Genomic DNA, 15,228 nt, shown 5'->3' on the forward strand with positions numbered 1-15,228 from the left:
GCCAAAAATAAATCAAAAATAAATAAATCTCAAAAAAAAAAAAGTCATATATCCTCAGATGGATCTCTAGATTTAGTGCAATCCCAAGGAACATCCCAGCAGGCTTTTCTTGGTAGAAACTGACAACCTGATTCTAAAATTTATATTGAAATGCATATAAAATGCAAAGATCCTAAAAGAACCAAAACAATCTTGATAAAGAAAAACAACGTTGGCGTAGTTACAATACTTGACTTGAAGACTTACTAGCAGGCTACCGTAATTAAGACAGTGTAGTACTGGCACAAGGATAGACATAAAAATCAATGAAATAGAAGAGGATCCAGAAACAGACCCACATATAATTCCCTGGGGCCATACTGACTGATAATGGGGAGAACTCTGTCAAGTGATAGAAATGTTTAATATCTTAATTGTAGTCATTACCTGGTATAAACATTTGTTGAAACTCGTTGACACTTGCACATTTTACTGCGCACTTAAAATGGATGCCTTTTACTACATATAAATCATACCTAAATAAAGGTGATTTTAACACATATTTAGAAACAATCCCCAAAACTTATCTTGGTTCCTAATATGAATCTAGCCTAGAAGGAAACTAAGATTTATTAAGGCCCTAAAACGTGCCAGACACTGGACTCTGTGCATTTAATTCTCACAACCATCTCCTAAGGCAGAAACTACTCACCAGGGTTTCACATCTGAAGAAATGTTGAGCGTTTGCAATCTCACCCACCTAATAAGTGGAGAGCTAAGAGTCAAGCCTAAGTTTATCTCTAATGCCCATGTTGCTACCACCACCATCCTCTTATTATGTCTTCCCTATGGAAACTTTTTTCACCAAAGCTACTACTATCCACTAAAACCATTTTTTAAGCCTAACTTTTTTTTTAACTTTCCAAGGCAAATCAACTCGAAAATAGAGAATAAGAACGATCATAAGCCTACATAATCCATAAACTGATGGCTAAATCCAGAACAATGACAAGTGCACCCCATGCGCTAAATACGTCAAACCACAGTATAAAAACTATGTACATACTAGACTCACGAAGAGAAGTACAAGCACATTTCAATATGTGAGTCTTCCCACCATCACACAGCAAGTTAAGTGATAAAACTGTCTGCAATACTCTTCAGTTGTAGAATTCTCCCAGTGGAATTTTTTAACTTTAAAATTCTATGCCAAGGACTACTTGGTTGAACCACCTATCTCCCATCCTGCTAAAAATGAAAAATCTGAAATTTAACATCTAAAAGTGCCGGGCAAATAACAATATATAGCGATCAAAATCTTTATTCCTGTGAATGTTACAAAAGGCATAAAAGTATCCGAGAGGGAGGTGGTAGAAAATATAGGAGCCTTGTAAAAAATATTCAATATTTAAGAGGGAGGTCATGGAAAAGACCACGCTAAAACCTCAAGATAGAGGAGCTAAAGGTGAGAAATAAATAATAAATGTGTACTTATGTCTGGTGTTAAAATAATACTACATTACATAAAAAACCACATTTTTGTAACTCAGAGAAACAATGCATACTTACAGTTATGTGAACACTGAGGAATCATCATTGCAATGTTGAAATATTCAAAGCAAATTCCACAGCGCAGCAAATCATCTATTGTCTGAAATGCATAAATACATACACACCTATCAGAAAGCCACCAAGACTGGAACATCTGCCACAGAACTCCTTCTCCATCCCCTAAAAAAATAATTTAATAATACTTCTTTGTCAAATATTCAAACTCAAAAGCTAAGTCCACATAAACTGCAGGGGAGAGAAAACCTCCCCCATATGACTTATTCAAATCTTAGGTTATAGAGAACACTTCAGAAAGATAAAGCTGACACTGTACAGAATCCCACTCCATGTTGCCAGCCCGTCACAAAAGGGCTACTCTAGTTCTCTTCTACTTGCCATGTATTTCAAGTTCCTCCTCCAAGCCTCCTCCTCTTCAGACCCCATTCCCTGGCCCACTGTCACTGCGGGGGTGAAAGGTACCAGCAGCCATTCACCACACAGGGTAAGAACCAGATTAGAGACTATTAAAGAGAAACACTAGAAATTATCTAGTTAAAACCCTTACTTCACAAATGAGTAAACTTGTATCCAGAGCAGGCTCACAGCACATGAGTCAAGCCAGGACAAAACTTCCTGTCTACCGGCCGTCAATCCAGTGCTTTCTGCTCGGTACTGTACAGTACTACAGGGTGGAGCCAGATGAGGAAGCCCTGGAAAGAGCTGGCGCCAGTGACAGCAGAAGGAGGGGAAGAGGCAGGCAATCTGCAAAGTCAGATAGATATGCGTCCATCTGGAATGAAACCCAAACAGGAAAGGATCTCTCTCGCAACCTAAAATCTTCTAAATCATTTAAAATGTTATTTCTTTTCTTTTTATAAATTTATTTATTTATTTATTATTTTTGGCTGCGTTGGGTCTTCGTTGCTGCACGCAGGCTTTCTCTAGTTGTGGTGAGCGGGGGCTACTCTTCGTTGCAGTGCGTGGGCTTCTCATTGCGGTGGCCTCTCCTGTTGCGGAGCACAGGCTCTAGGCACGCGGTCTTCAGTAGCTGTGGCGTGCGGGCTCTAGAGCGCAAGCTCAGTAGTTATGGCGCACGGGCCTAGTTGCTCCGCAGCATGTGGGATCTTCCCCGACCAGGGCTCGAACCCATGTCCCCTGCATTGGCAGGCAGACTCTTAACCACTGTGCCACCAGGGAAGCCCTAAAATGTTATTTCATTCAAAAGAATACTGAGCAGATATTTAAGAGGAAAAAGAGAGAGAGAGAGAGAGAGAGAGCGTGCTCTCATGTACTGGTACGGAAAGACTGCCAAGAAAAGTGAAAAAAGGAAGTAAGGTACAGGCAGTACACACTGTCTGTGACCTTCTGTTAAAAAGGGAGGAGGGAATAAGAATATAAATCTGAATGCAAATCTGAACACAAGAACGTAACAAATAATGGTCAAAGGGGTCAGGAAACTGGACAGATGAGGGACAAGTTTGGAGGAAGACTTTTACTTTTTATTTCACGTACTTTTTGAACCATGAGTGTATGACCTAAATTTTTAAAATGCAAACAAACAAAAAGACTAATGTCTCTAATAGTTCACATATGAAATATTGTTGCCATTAAAGGAAACATGCTTTCAAAGAATAATTAATGCATGGAAAAATGTTCATGTTTTAATGCAAACAAAAAAAAAATCAGAGAACAAACCTACAACAATAATACATAACAACAGAACTATGTAGTTTAATCTCCTTAACAATCTTAGGAGGTCTATAGCATCTATATGCCAATTTTTTAGATGAAGCCTATAGAGCTTATAAGGCGTTGGATCAAATCCGAGAGGTTGACTCCAAGGTGATCCCAAAGTTTAAATGCATATACACATTGTGGGTATGTGTGTGCATGATCACACATGAGAAAAACTGAAGAACAATAAGAGAAAATGTTAAACAGCGGTTCTCTCTAGATGGTAGGATGCTAGGTAACTTTCATTTCCTCCTTTATCTTACTGTAAATTTTAATTTTTTTCTACTATATACACATTCTACATTTATAATCTGTCAAAAACAAATGTTTGTTATAGTAAAACCAGGGAAATAAACATTCAAATGCCCAAATCTTCCATTACTTTGGATGGTAAGCTACCACTGAAACAAACAGCTAGAGGATTGTGTTGAAAATCAATCAAGAGCAGAGGCAGGACCAGAAGCCAAAGCCCTGACACCTGGTCTATTTGCTTTCTTCTCTATCACCGTCCTCTCCTGGAGGAGTGGTTCTGACAGATGTGCTGAGCAGGATCTGTGGAAGTGATACCGCATCCGATGAGCTATAACATTCTTGCACAGATGTTCAGCCCAGTGGATGCCCTGGGATTTCCTCAACTTAGAGAAAGTGGAAAGGGGAAGCTTTCACTTCCCTTATCCAATTCATAATCTTCATGACAACCACTAAAAAGCAGGGGGAGAAATACTTAACACATGTTAAGCATTAATAATAATAATAAAGATATATTGATTTAATGCTTACTACCTTCTAGATACCTTCAATCAATTAGCAAATAATTTTTGAGCACCCACCATGTGCCAGGCATTGTGTTAGGCACAGTGAATAAGCCAGACAGGATCCCTATCCACACACATCAACTCATTTAACCAACCTTATAAACTATTTCTGTCTCCAGTTTATAGTTGAGGCAACCCAGGCTCAGAGAGGTTAAGTAACTGAATCAAGGTCACACAGTTAAATAGAAGGCAGAGACTAAATTTAAGCCAGAACCATTGGAACTCAAATCTATGCTCTTCTCCACTGCACACTGGAGCCAAAGCCACAACTGCAAAACCACGGCTTTCCCAGATCCTTCCACAATGTCAGCTCTTCAACATGGGGAGATCTTCAGTCACCAAGCCCTGTAGATGACACTGATGATGGCAGGTAGAACAAGGCCTTATACTTACTTTAACCTCCCCCAAGTCCCTTCACTTAATTCTCAAAGTCACCTTATGAGTCAGTGGGGCAGATACCATAATCCGTAGTTTACAAAACTGAGCAACAGAAGAACATGATTTTGCTCAGTCACAAACGGAAATAATCACAGAACAAGGAGAAAAACCAAGCAACTGATTTTAGCTAGTACAGAATGGTGTGTTTGCTCTTGACCAAACATAGTAGGAATCCAGGACTCACCACTACCGTCCATGGAAACAGGAATGCATTGCCAAAAACAAAGTAGCCACAAAAATCAATGTTATTTGAGTGAAAGACTTCAATAAAATGAAAGGCTAGGGCTTCCCTGGTGGTGCAGTGGTTGAGAGTCCGCCTGCCGATGCAGGGGACGCGGGTTCGTGCCCCGGTCCGGGATGATCCCACGTGCCGCGGAGCGGCTGGGCCCGTGAGCCATGGCTGCTGAGCCTGCGCGTCCGGAGCCTGTGCTCCGCAACGGGAGAGGCCACAACAGTGAGAGTCCCGCGTGCCGCAAAAAAAAAAGGCTAGTGCTAAACGTGAGTCCTGATTTCTTTGTTTAAAAGAGAGGATGCACAACTATCAAGAGTTAGGACACGTTAGGGAGGAATTAGGGCAAAGTAGCACTAGGCTTCTTGAGGGTAATTAGAAGAAATGAATGAGAATGTAAAGGAGACTGCCCGCTTTGCTAGGTGATTAAATAAATGTTTTCTGATGCAAGCTCCACTCCAAACCGTGTCCGGTGTCACTGTGGGAGATTCTTCACTGAAGTACTGGGAGAGTTTACATAATGCTTGGCACGCAGTAAGCTCTAAGAAAGGATTAGGTATCACTGTCGTTTCCACCGTTTAGAGTAAGTGTTTCTTTCCACATCATTGTGATTGTTGTGACTGAACGGCAGAATATCCCGTCCCATACGACAGCCAACCTAGGCTCACCATAAGGGACCAAGGCCTGTCCCCGGTACTTCCCAGGAGAGGAAGAAACTGAGGCCCAGATCCACGCGGTGGCAAATGGCAACGCAGAGCCGGGTATCCTGGCCCAATTCGGCGCCGGCGCCTCGTCCTTTCTCCTCAAGGCGGGGCTGGCCTCCCGCGGACGTCGTACGCCCCCGACCTCCCCGAAGCACTCACCTTCATGACTGCCAGGCCCGGAGGCCACCGGGGCTCTACTAGGGAGTCCATGGCCTCCCCTAAAGAAGGTGGAGGGTCCGCGACCCACTGGTCTCCAGCGCTCCACTGCCACTCGAAATTCCCCGCGCTACAGAGCTACGTCAGCAGTCGGCGACGCGCCCGACGCGGGTGCGGAGCATGCTGGGAGTTGTAGGACGTGGCCGAAGCGCAACCGAAGGTGCTCTCTTTGCGCACGCGCCAGGCTTCCTCTACGCCTCCTTGCGCAGATGTGTGGTTAAAAAACCCACTTGCGGGTTTTCTACTGTACCATTAATAAGTGAATACCTGTTGAATGTTAGGAAGAGACAGCCTAAAATCAAACCAAATCCAGGCCTTGCCAAACCTTTCAAGGTCTGGGCTCCTGCCTCTTCCTTCCGGTCGCCCTCCCTGATTGCTATAATGAGCTGTCTCTGCTCAGAGCCGGGGTTTTCACATCCATTATTTCATCTCACCCCATCACAATACTGAGCGGTAAATATCATTATTCGTTTACACAAGAGAAAGCTTTGGCTCAAAAAAGTGAATAGAGTTTCTCTGAGTCACGCAATTTCTCTGACCAGACTACACATAGGGCCTCTGGCCTTAAAATAGGAGCTCTTTTATCAAATAGGATGGTTAATTTAATTTAATCATCTTAACTTTGGCGTGTAGCCTTCCAGATATTTCCTGTGCAGATACATAGATACAGGGTTTTTTGCCCACAAATGTTGATACATTAAATGCTTACCTCTGCCACCTTGAGGTTTCCTGTGGGTTTATTTACATGCATCCTGAGACCTCTCCATGTTAATACATATAGATTTACTTCGTTCCTTTTAATAGCTACATAGTCCATAATACAGATATACCACAATTTACTTATGTACACCCATACTGAGGACCATTTTGGTTGTTTCCAGTTTTTCATTATTGCAAACAGTTGCAAGGAACACACTATCTATATAAATCTTGGCACACTTGAGCCAGAATATTTGGGGGATGATTTCCTGTAAATGGAACTGCTAGGTGAATTTGTGTGTTCTTTAAACACTGTGATAGCTAGCACTATGTGATTTTCCAAAAGGGCTGTACCGATACATTTATACTCTCACCAAGTGAGTACGAGTGCCTGTTACCCAGATGTGAAGCGTTGACCATCGCACCACTCAGTCTGTCTGCTCAACTCAGCACTCATCGATAGGCTGCCTGATGTGGGCCTCCTTCACATCATGTCTCGTGGGCAGCAAGTCAGCATACAGCAAGTCAGTTACTCAGGGAAGACCCCTGCAGCTTGCCACTGCTTCCCGCTGTGGTCCATGTATTCATTCCTTCATAATTTTTTTTTTAAGTGCTTACCATTGGCCAGTCAGAGCGTCCCTGTGAAGTAGGCAGAAGTGAGGCTGCTATTGCCATTTTACAGATGAAGACAAGGAGGCTCAGAGAGGTTAAGGCTTCACTCCTTTGGGCTATCTTCATAAGGAACTCTGGCCCCTGAGTCAGAGATATATTAAATTGATTTTTCCCAGCCTGTGCCCAAAGACTCATTGGGCAATAATGATATTAACAGCATTTGGACAAAGGACTTTAATATCCATCACAATAGCTGACATTTATTAGGCACTTTGTATGCAAAGCACTGTTCTAGATGTTTTTACGTATGTTGACTTATTTCAGACTCACTCCAACCAAATGAGGAAAGAGAAATAAATAGATAACTGGCATAGTGCGTTCTGCTAGTAAGTGGAAGAGGAAGGATTTGACTTGGGCAGTCTGGCTTTCGTCCATATTAAGCACTACAGAATATTCTTATAAGGACCCCATCATGAGAATTATTCCCATTTTATAGATGTAGGAACTGAGTCTCAGAGAGGCAAAAGGACTCATTCAACATCACACAGCTTGTCAGTGGCAAAGTCCGACGTTGAATCTAGATCTTTTAACCCCAAACCAGAAGGGATCACCCACTGACATTTTATGGAGAAATAACTGAGTAGACAAGGCCGCAGGGCAGAGGTCTAAGGATCCCAGGATGCTAGACCTAGTGGGGCTCCAACAAGAAGGTGGGGAGTGGCAGGTTAGGGGAGGCAGTGGGTTTCTATCAGCCAATTAGAAAGGGGCATGTAAATGAACTCCAGGCTACGCTGGATGTATTGGATCCAGGCTGTGCTGGATGCATTGCCTAGTCCTGGATGCAAGGAGATGGGGTAGGCTTGGGAAGACAAAGGAAATGAGACCAAGACCAGATCCCAAGCCTGAGTGCACCAGTAATTGTTCTTTTATGGTACTAGTTGGCTACAAGGTTTAAGGTGGCAAAGCTCTGGGGAGGTGAGAAAAGGATAGAGAGGAGATGAGAAAAGAGAAAAGGAATGGGGAAGGAAGGGGAGAGAGAGACAAGACAGGGAAAGAAATGCACGCTTCCTATTCAACTATGAAGACAGGTTTGGAAGCAGGCATCACTCGTTGGCCTTGGGGTCCAAACCCATCTCCCCGTCTCTGGAGAGCCTCCAGGGCAGCACCCAGGACCATTCATCTCTGACTTCCTGCCACCAGCTGCTTGGTGGGACTGAATGAATGAGCGAATCTCTGGAATAAGCCCACATACCCATAAATCCCCTCCCTGGCCAAGCAGTTCCCTTCCTGCCCTCTTCAATAGCACCCACTCAAGCCCACCTCTGGGCCAGGGAAGGAAAGTCCACACAAGGGCACAAGCAGGTTCTGAAAGCCACTTTGAGCTCAGGACAAAGCATCTGCCTTGCCCTCCCCACAGTATTTATCCACCCGCAGGAGCCAATCTCCTCTGACAAGCTGCTGGTTCCACAGACTTTCTCCTTCTGTTAGATCAATAAAGAGATTGCACTTCCTTATTCGGGAGTAAAAACAAAACGTTCCGTACAGAAAAAGCCAGTGCTCAGGAGAATCTCTTGTTGCACTAGCGCAAAGAGAGGATCTGGGATAGGGTGGCCGGATAAAATACAGGATGTCCAGCAAATTTGAATTTCAGATCAAGAGCAAACAGTTTTTTAATATACGTATATCCTAAATATTGCACATGACATACTTAAACTAAAGATTTATTCACTGTGTATCTGAAATTCAAATTTAACTGAGCATCTTGTATTTTATTTGCCAAATCTGACAACCCTAATCAGGAGAACATTCTCCCAGCTGAGTGTGGGGCCTGGTCTGGCTGTACCTTGAGGGGTCCCAGGCCCCCAAGTTCCTTGCCGGGGTTTCTCGTAATCACACTCCTCTTTGTCCTCCATTCTTCCTCCAGGACCCAGCCTTATTCTAGGCATGGGAGGGGAATATTGAAGGAGGCTCTATCCCTTCTTTCTTCCCTCTCTCCCTCCCTCTTTTCCTCCCTCAATTCTAACAAATGTTTATTGAGCCGGTACCCACCTCTTCCAGGTGCTGGAATTCAGAGGTGAACAAGAGTCGTGGTCCCTGCTCTCAGGAGCTGACACCTCGGCAGAGGATGGGGCCAGGACAGAAACAAGGGAGAATGTAAGAGAAGGAGTAGATAAGCGCATTTAATAAAATGGGAAGTGATGTGAAAACAAGAGAGGATGGTGTGGTAGAGAGTGGGGAGACGCTATAAACGGGCTGATCTGGGAAGCTCTCTCTGAGAAGATGACATCTGTGCTAGGACACAACTGATAAGCTAGAGGCAGCCATGTAAAGACCGGGGCTGTGGAGAGTTCCAGGACTTGAGAAAAGAGTTTGGGTTTTAATCCATGTTAACTTGGACAAAGTATTTAACCTCTCTGTGCCTCAGTTTTCTCATCTGTAAAATGGGGTGACAATAGTAGTATTTGCTTTATAGGGATGTTGTGAGAATTAAATAAGTTATTGTAATTTAAGTGCCTAGAGCAGCACCTGGCACCTAACAAGCAAGTGTCGTGTGAGTGTCAGATGCCAGGGTTATTATGTTTCTATAACCCCCACGGGGAGCTCTTGGAGGGTTTAGAGTCACACAGACTTCAGTTTGCATCTATGCTCTTCCGCTGACCCGGTGACCTTGGATGAGTCACTGACCTTTCAGAGCCTCAGTTTCCTCTTTTCTAGGATAAGAGTAACAATGCCTATCTCAGAGGGTTGTTAGAATAACTTTGTTTTTTAAATCTTGGGAAGCACCTACCAAGGTATCTGACACGTAGTGAGTGGCCAGTTATAGCAGTAGGAGTAATAGTTATAATTATTACTAATACCTGTTGTTAACCAGACGTCAGAGAGGTTAACAGCACCAGCTCTGAAGTCAGACTGCCTGAGTTCAAATCTCAGCCCCACCACTTACTAGTGCACAGATTGGGGTCCCTAAATACTGTCCCCATGAAGAGAAATCAGGGCTCCTTGGAGACATGGCTGATTTTAGGTCTGGGGCAGAGTAGGTGGAAGAGGAGCCTGGAAAATCATACTGTGCCCAAATGAGGGAGTTGCCCAAAACTAATGGAGCCATCCTGAAGCTAACCCTGCAGACTTAAGCCACGGAAAGAATATGGATTGCAACGGATTGGAATGCAATGAATATTTGAAAATCCAGGAATTTATAATGCGTCTCAGCAGAAGAAAAGAAAGCCCTCATTTGCTACCATTGGAGGTTGAGATTGTATTGGCTTCTTACTCTGAAGGTTGATAGATAAGGAGGAAGAATTAAGCATTTATTCTTCTCCAGAATGAACTGTATTTTAGGGAAATACTAGCCCCTGTTGACGAGAATTTTAGCTGATAAATATAGAATGAAATTAGAAAGTCATTGTAAGACCATTGGGTGGGAGGTTCTTGAGGGACAGGATACTTAGGTTCCAAATGATCAGGCCATGGTGGGAGGCTGAGGGTGAACCCACCTGAACCCACTAACCCATCTCATCAATCCTGAAAGGGGGCACCAAACAGCACACAGCCCCTGATGTGACATGATGTGGAGTACTCACCCTCCAGGAAGCATTCCTGCCTGAAATGGTGAAACTGAACCTAATCAAACATTTAGATCCAGTTCCCAGGTTACGAGACTGAATCAGATAAACTCAGTTCTTCTGTGCAGGGAACGCTCCCTAATGCGTCTCTCTTCCCGTGAGTCTCCATCGCTAGCCACATGTGACACTTGGCACACTTCTGGTCCCCAAATGCATGGTGTTTCCCCACAACAAGCAATTCTCTGCGACCCAGCTGGCTGTCCTACAACTGAACTCAGTTCTGACACTGTCTACCCAGAGATGGTGTCAGACCCCGCAGGTCAAGGGCTCAGTCTCACAGGCCTGCCTCCCCGACCCCATTCAAATGCCAATCAGAAACTCATGTTATCGCCTGGCTTCTGAGCAACAGCTGTAGATCAGAGGTTCTAATGACCCCTCCTTGAGTTCGATTAATTTGCTAAAGTGGCTCACAGAACTCAGGGAAACACACTTACCAGTTCATTAAAGGCTATGACAAAGGACTCAGATGAACCGTCAGATGAAGAGACACACAGGGTGGGGTCTGGGAGCATGCCGGGCACAGGACCTTCTGTCCCGGTGGAGTTGGGGTGCATCACCCTCCCAGTGTGGGTGCGTTTGTCCCCCTGGAAGGTCTCTGAACCCCCTACTTTGGGAGTTTATGGAAGCTCCCTCAAGTAGGCATGATCAATTATGAACCTCATTTTCAGCCCCTCTCCCCTCTCTGGAGAAGGCTGGGGCGGGCTGAAAATTCCAAGCTTCTAATGATGGCTTGGCTTTTCTGGTGACCAGACCCCATCCCGGAGTCATCCAGGAGCCCACCAGAGTCCTCTGGTTAGAACAAAAAGGTGCCGCTAGTGATCTTATCACTTAGGAATTTACAAGGGCTTTAGGGGCGCTGTGCCAGGAACTGGGGCAGAGACTAGTGCACATATTTTCTATTACCTCACAAACATGCATGGAGGGCAGCCACAGGAAACTGACAGCTCATGGAAGCAATCAAAGAAATCCAGACCATGGGGCATTCTACCAGAAAGCAAGCCAGAGTTCTTCCCAAGTCATGCCCAGAGGTTAGTTTTGTTTTAAAATAAAAAAGACTTGAGATGTAACCCCACTATGCCCTTGTTGGGCTCCTGATTTGAGCAAACCAAACTTTAAAAGACGTTTTGGGGAACAATTGTTAAAATTTGAATATGAATTAGGTATTAAATTATACTGAGAAATTATTGTTAATTTGATTAGTTGTAAACATGCGACTGTCATTAGGTAGAAAAATGTCATGTTTAGAGATGATGCTGATGTATCTCAGGGTAAAATATCATGATGGTGATTTATTTGAAATTTTAAAAATATAAAACAAACTTGGAAAAATTTAAATAATTGTTAAATCTAAATGATAGACATAATAGGTTACACTATCCTCTGTATTCTCGAAGTTTGAAATTTTTCACAGTAAAAATTGGAGACCACAGATCCCACCTGCCATTTTACAAACAGCCACATGATGGCAGTAGAGTATCGGGCTGGACGTGAGCCCAAGCTTTGAGGAAGAAATGCAGAAGAGCAATCACCCCACGCATTCCTTATGCATTTTTTTTTAAATCCCGTCCTTGCATTTAATCGACCTTTCACTAAAGTGCCTGTGTTGGGCCTATAGGGGACAAAGAGTCAAATTCAGCCCTACCCCTGCCCTCCTGCATCCACTTTGTCTAAGTAGCGTCTGTATATCTGGGGGCCAGGAAGGAGCTGTCACCAGGAGTCTTGGTGGGTCTGAGCAGTCACGGGTGTCTGTATGTTTGCCATCAGTGGAATGGAGACCTAGGCCGGGCACGTTGAAAACAAAGAAATTAATATGAGGGCAGGGATGGGGGGCAGGGGGGAAGCCAGCCACCTATGTTTTGAGTTGACCTCTTCCACAGGTATTCAAGTTTACCACTTATCAACTGTGTGATCTTCAGAAAGTTACTTTACTTCTCTGAACCTGATGGAGCTCAGTAATGGTTCATACATTATAGTCTGTCTGTTGGAAGAGAATGAGACAGTCCATGTAAGTTGCTTAGAACAGTGCCTGGCACACAGTAGATGCTCAATACAGACGTATTTATATACCTATATGTTCCCATTTGGGGTTCTGGGACAGAGGCAGGCGGTGAGCGAGCTGATTTACACAAAGGCCCCAAGGCCCATTGGGGAAAACAACAAATCTGGCTTTGGGACTGGGGCACTGGAATTAGGGCTCTCCAGAAGGCAAGATCATCATTATAGCAGCTACATTTATTGAGGGTTTTCTCTGCGCCAGGCACTGTCCCAAGCATGTTCTATGTACTAACTTATCTACTTCTCATGACAAGCGTCTGAGGCAGGTACTATTACTATCCCTGCTTTAGAGGTGACAGAACTGAGGGGCAGAACTGTAGAGAATTTTCCTGAGCCTTCTCTGCTGGTAAGGAGGGGAGGCCAGGGTTCAAACCCAGGCAGTCTGGCCTTGCAGTCATTCACACCCACGAGGGTGGCTGTACTCCTCTTAGGCAATGGGTGCTGTGGGAAGACAAAGCACTTACCTAGAGATGGGGACAGGGGTCATAGGAGGGGACCAGAGCAGGTATGGAATCCTGGGCTTAAAACCCCTGCACATCACCTTCCTCATGTGTCAAATAGGGATGCTAACAGAATTTACCCCTGTGGATGGTCTTAAGGTTTCAGTGAGGTGAAGTATGTGAAGTACTCAGCACTGTGTTCTTGGAAGAACACCCAGCATGTGCTTGATGAATATTAGTTTTATTATTGTTAAGTTGACCTGGAGTCCAGGGATAAGTGCAAAGTTGGAGTATATCTGCATGAGCATTTTTCTAGCTTATCAGTTAGCTATTGCTGCGTAACTAACCACTCTACAACTCAGTGACCATTTAGTATTTATCATGGTCTACAGCACAAGGACAGCCCCCAGGATCTCCTTTGGGCAACTGTTCATTCCTGAGAGAAGGTGTGGGTGGGGTTGACACCACCCTTGACACCAGGGGTTGTTTAGACCCTCTGGCTGCTTCAGGGATGACCTGCAGCGTAATTCTGACCGAGGTGAATCAAACTTAAGACTTTCCTTGTGTTGAAGCTGAGGAGGTGCAGGCAGGGGGAGCTGCCGCAGCCATCGGGCAATCGCAAGATATCGGAGAGCCCTGTGAGCATAAAGTTAACAGGCAGAGCTGAGTAGAGCCAGCCTGAGAAGAGGGGACTGCGGCCGGGAGACCACGCCACTCTCAGACCATCCGGCTTGGAGCCCGTCCTAGCCTGGAGTTCCCAGCTATGTGAGCAAGTAAATTCTCTTTCCTTAAGGCTATGTGGGTTGGATAGCTCGTCCCTCGCAGAGTCCTAAACAGATATGCCCAGAAGTGGGCAGTCCAGCAATGGACTGCTTTGGGGCTGGCAAAGCCATCAGGCAGCTAAAATGTGTCCTTTCTTTGTTCCTTCGTGGGTCAGAGATGCTGTCCTTTGCATCGTTGCTTTAATGACTCAAAGTTGATTTCAGGATTCTGGAGTGATCGTCTTGTGCAATTAGACTGCGAGCAACTTGAGGGTAGGAACTGGGTCTCGTCCGTCTCCCCAGCAGCCAGCTTGGGGCAAGGCTCACACCAAGGTGCTTACCACACACTTGTTGAATGACAGGCTTCTTTTTCAGGGTTCTCAAGCAAGCACGGTTGCTTTGAGCCAGATAAGAGATTATGGAATGCACCCAAAATCTAGACCCTCAGCAGGCTGCACCGCATTGGAGCCTGGAATTAGCGAAAGGCCGCCACTGAGTGGTGAGTGGTTATGGGGGGACTCATGGATTCCCTGAGGCTGGCAGAAGACCTGGTTCTCTTCTGCAAAGGCCCCTGTGTGAAGGTCCACCAGAGGGCTCACTGGAAAGGAAAGGCCCGGTGTCTTCCTTGACTACGGCCCGCAGGGAGCTACCTTCATCATGGGATCCTGCCGCCAATCCCACTGTGATGAGCTTGCTTGAGGGCAGGCAAGACAATGAATGTGTAAACAGCACGGCTGCGGGGTCAGATGGGCTGAATTCAGATTCGGGCTCCTTCACTTCCTAGCCTGAGTTCGGACAAGTTGCTTAGCCTCTCAGAGCCTCCATTTCATCTTCTGCAGAATGGGGTTTAAGAAGGGTACTTACCTTCAATAGCTGTTTTGAGAATTTGATGAGAAATGCATACTTAATCTAGTGTCTGGGACAGAAATAAGTGATCAACAAACACTTCACACATGCACACACACACACACAATTCCAAGGGGCTGTATCACACGTGTGTAGACAACAGGTGCTAAAATGCTGCATATGCAGTCACACTGGCAATAGTATCCTGTGGCCTCCGCTGATTCGTCATAAGCTCAGGAAGGCCTCTCCTCAGATGACGGCTCCCCCTCCCCCTTGCCTTTGCTCTGACCGTCCTGGTTCTCGCTTTCCCAGCAGGCACCCCACACTTACCTCCTTCAGTTAGCTCTGCAGCGGACGCAGTCCTCTTTGGAAACTTGGCCTTCACAATGTTCGACCTGAGCTAAAGGACATCTCAGGGATGCTTCCCGGGGGAAGCACACTGACCGTGGACTGGAGGGTAGGAACACCCCCCTGGGGCCTCCCCATCCCCAGCGGGCGACCTCACCCTTCCAAAAAGCCACCGGAG

The 15,228-nt window shown here is 45.2% G+C and overlaps 1 protein-coding gene across 4 annotated transcripts in view; it reads right to left on the reverse strand.

Annotated features, from left to right (window-relative positions):
* RAD18 (RAD18 E3 ubiquitin protein ligase) overlaps window positions 1-5,763 on the reverse strand; it is a 114,891-nt gene extending 109,128 nt beyond the window's left edge. For 2 of the 4 annotated variants that reach the window (XM_067755297.1, XM_067755294.1), the window contains exons 1-2: window positions 5,610-5,763; window positions 1,549-1,630 (exon numbers count right to left, since the gene is read on the reverse strand). In XM_067755297.1, coding sequence (XP_067611398.1) covers window positions 1,549-1,630; window positions 5,610-5,660 — 133 coding nt within the window. In that variant the 5' untranslated portion in view covers window positions 5,661-5,763. Of the gene's footprint in view, window positions 1-1,548; window positions 1,631-1,655; window positions 1,711-2,095; window positions 2,321-5,609 lie in introns of all 4 variants that reach the window. The other 2 variants (XM_067755295.1, XM_067755296.1) reach the window with 2 other exon arrangements.
* Between the last annotated feature and the right edge of the window lie 9,465 nt (window positions 5,764-15,228).

Source organism: Pseudorca crassidens, chromosome 10 (assembly GCF_039906515.1).
Source record: "Pseudorca crassidens isolate mPseCra1 chromosome 10, mPseCra1.hap1, whole genome shotgun sequence".
Classification (NCBI taxonomy): Eukaryota; Metazoa; Chordata; class Mammalia; order Artiodactyla; family Delphinidae; genus Pseudorca; species Pseudorca crassidens.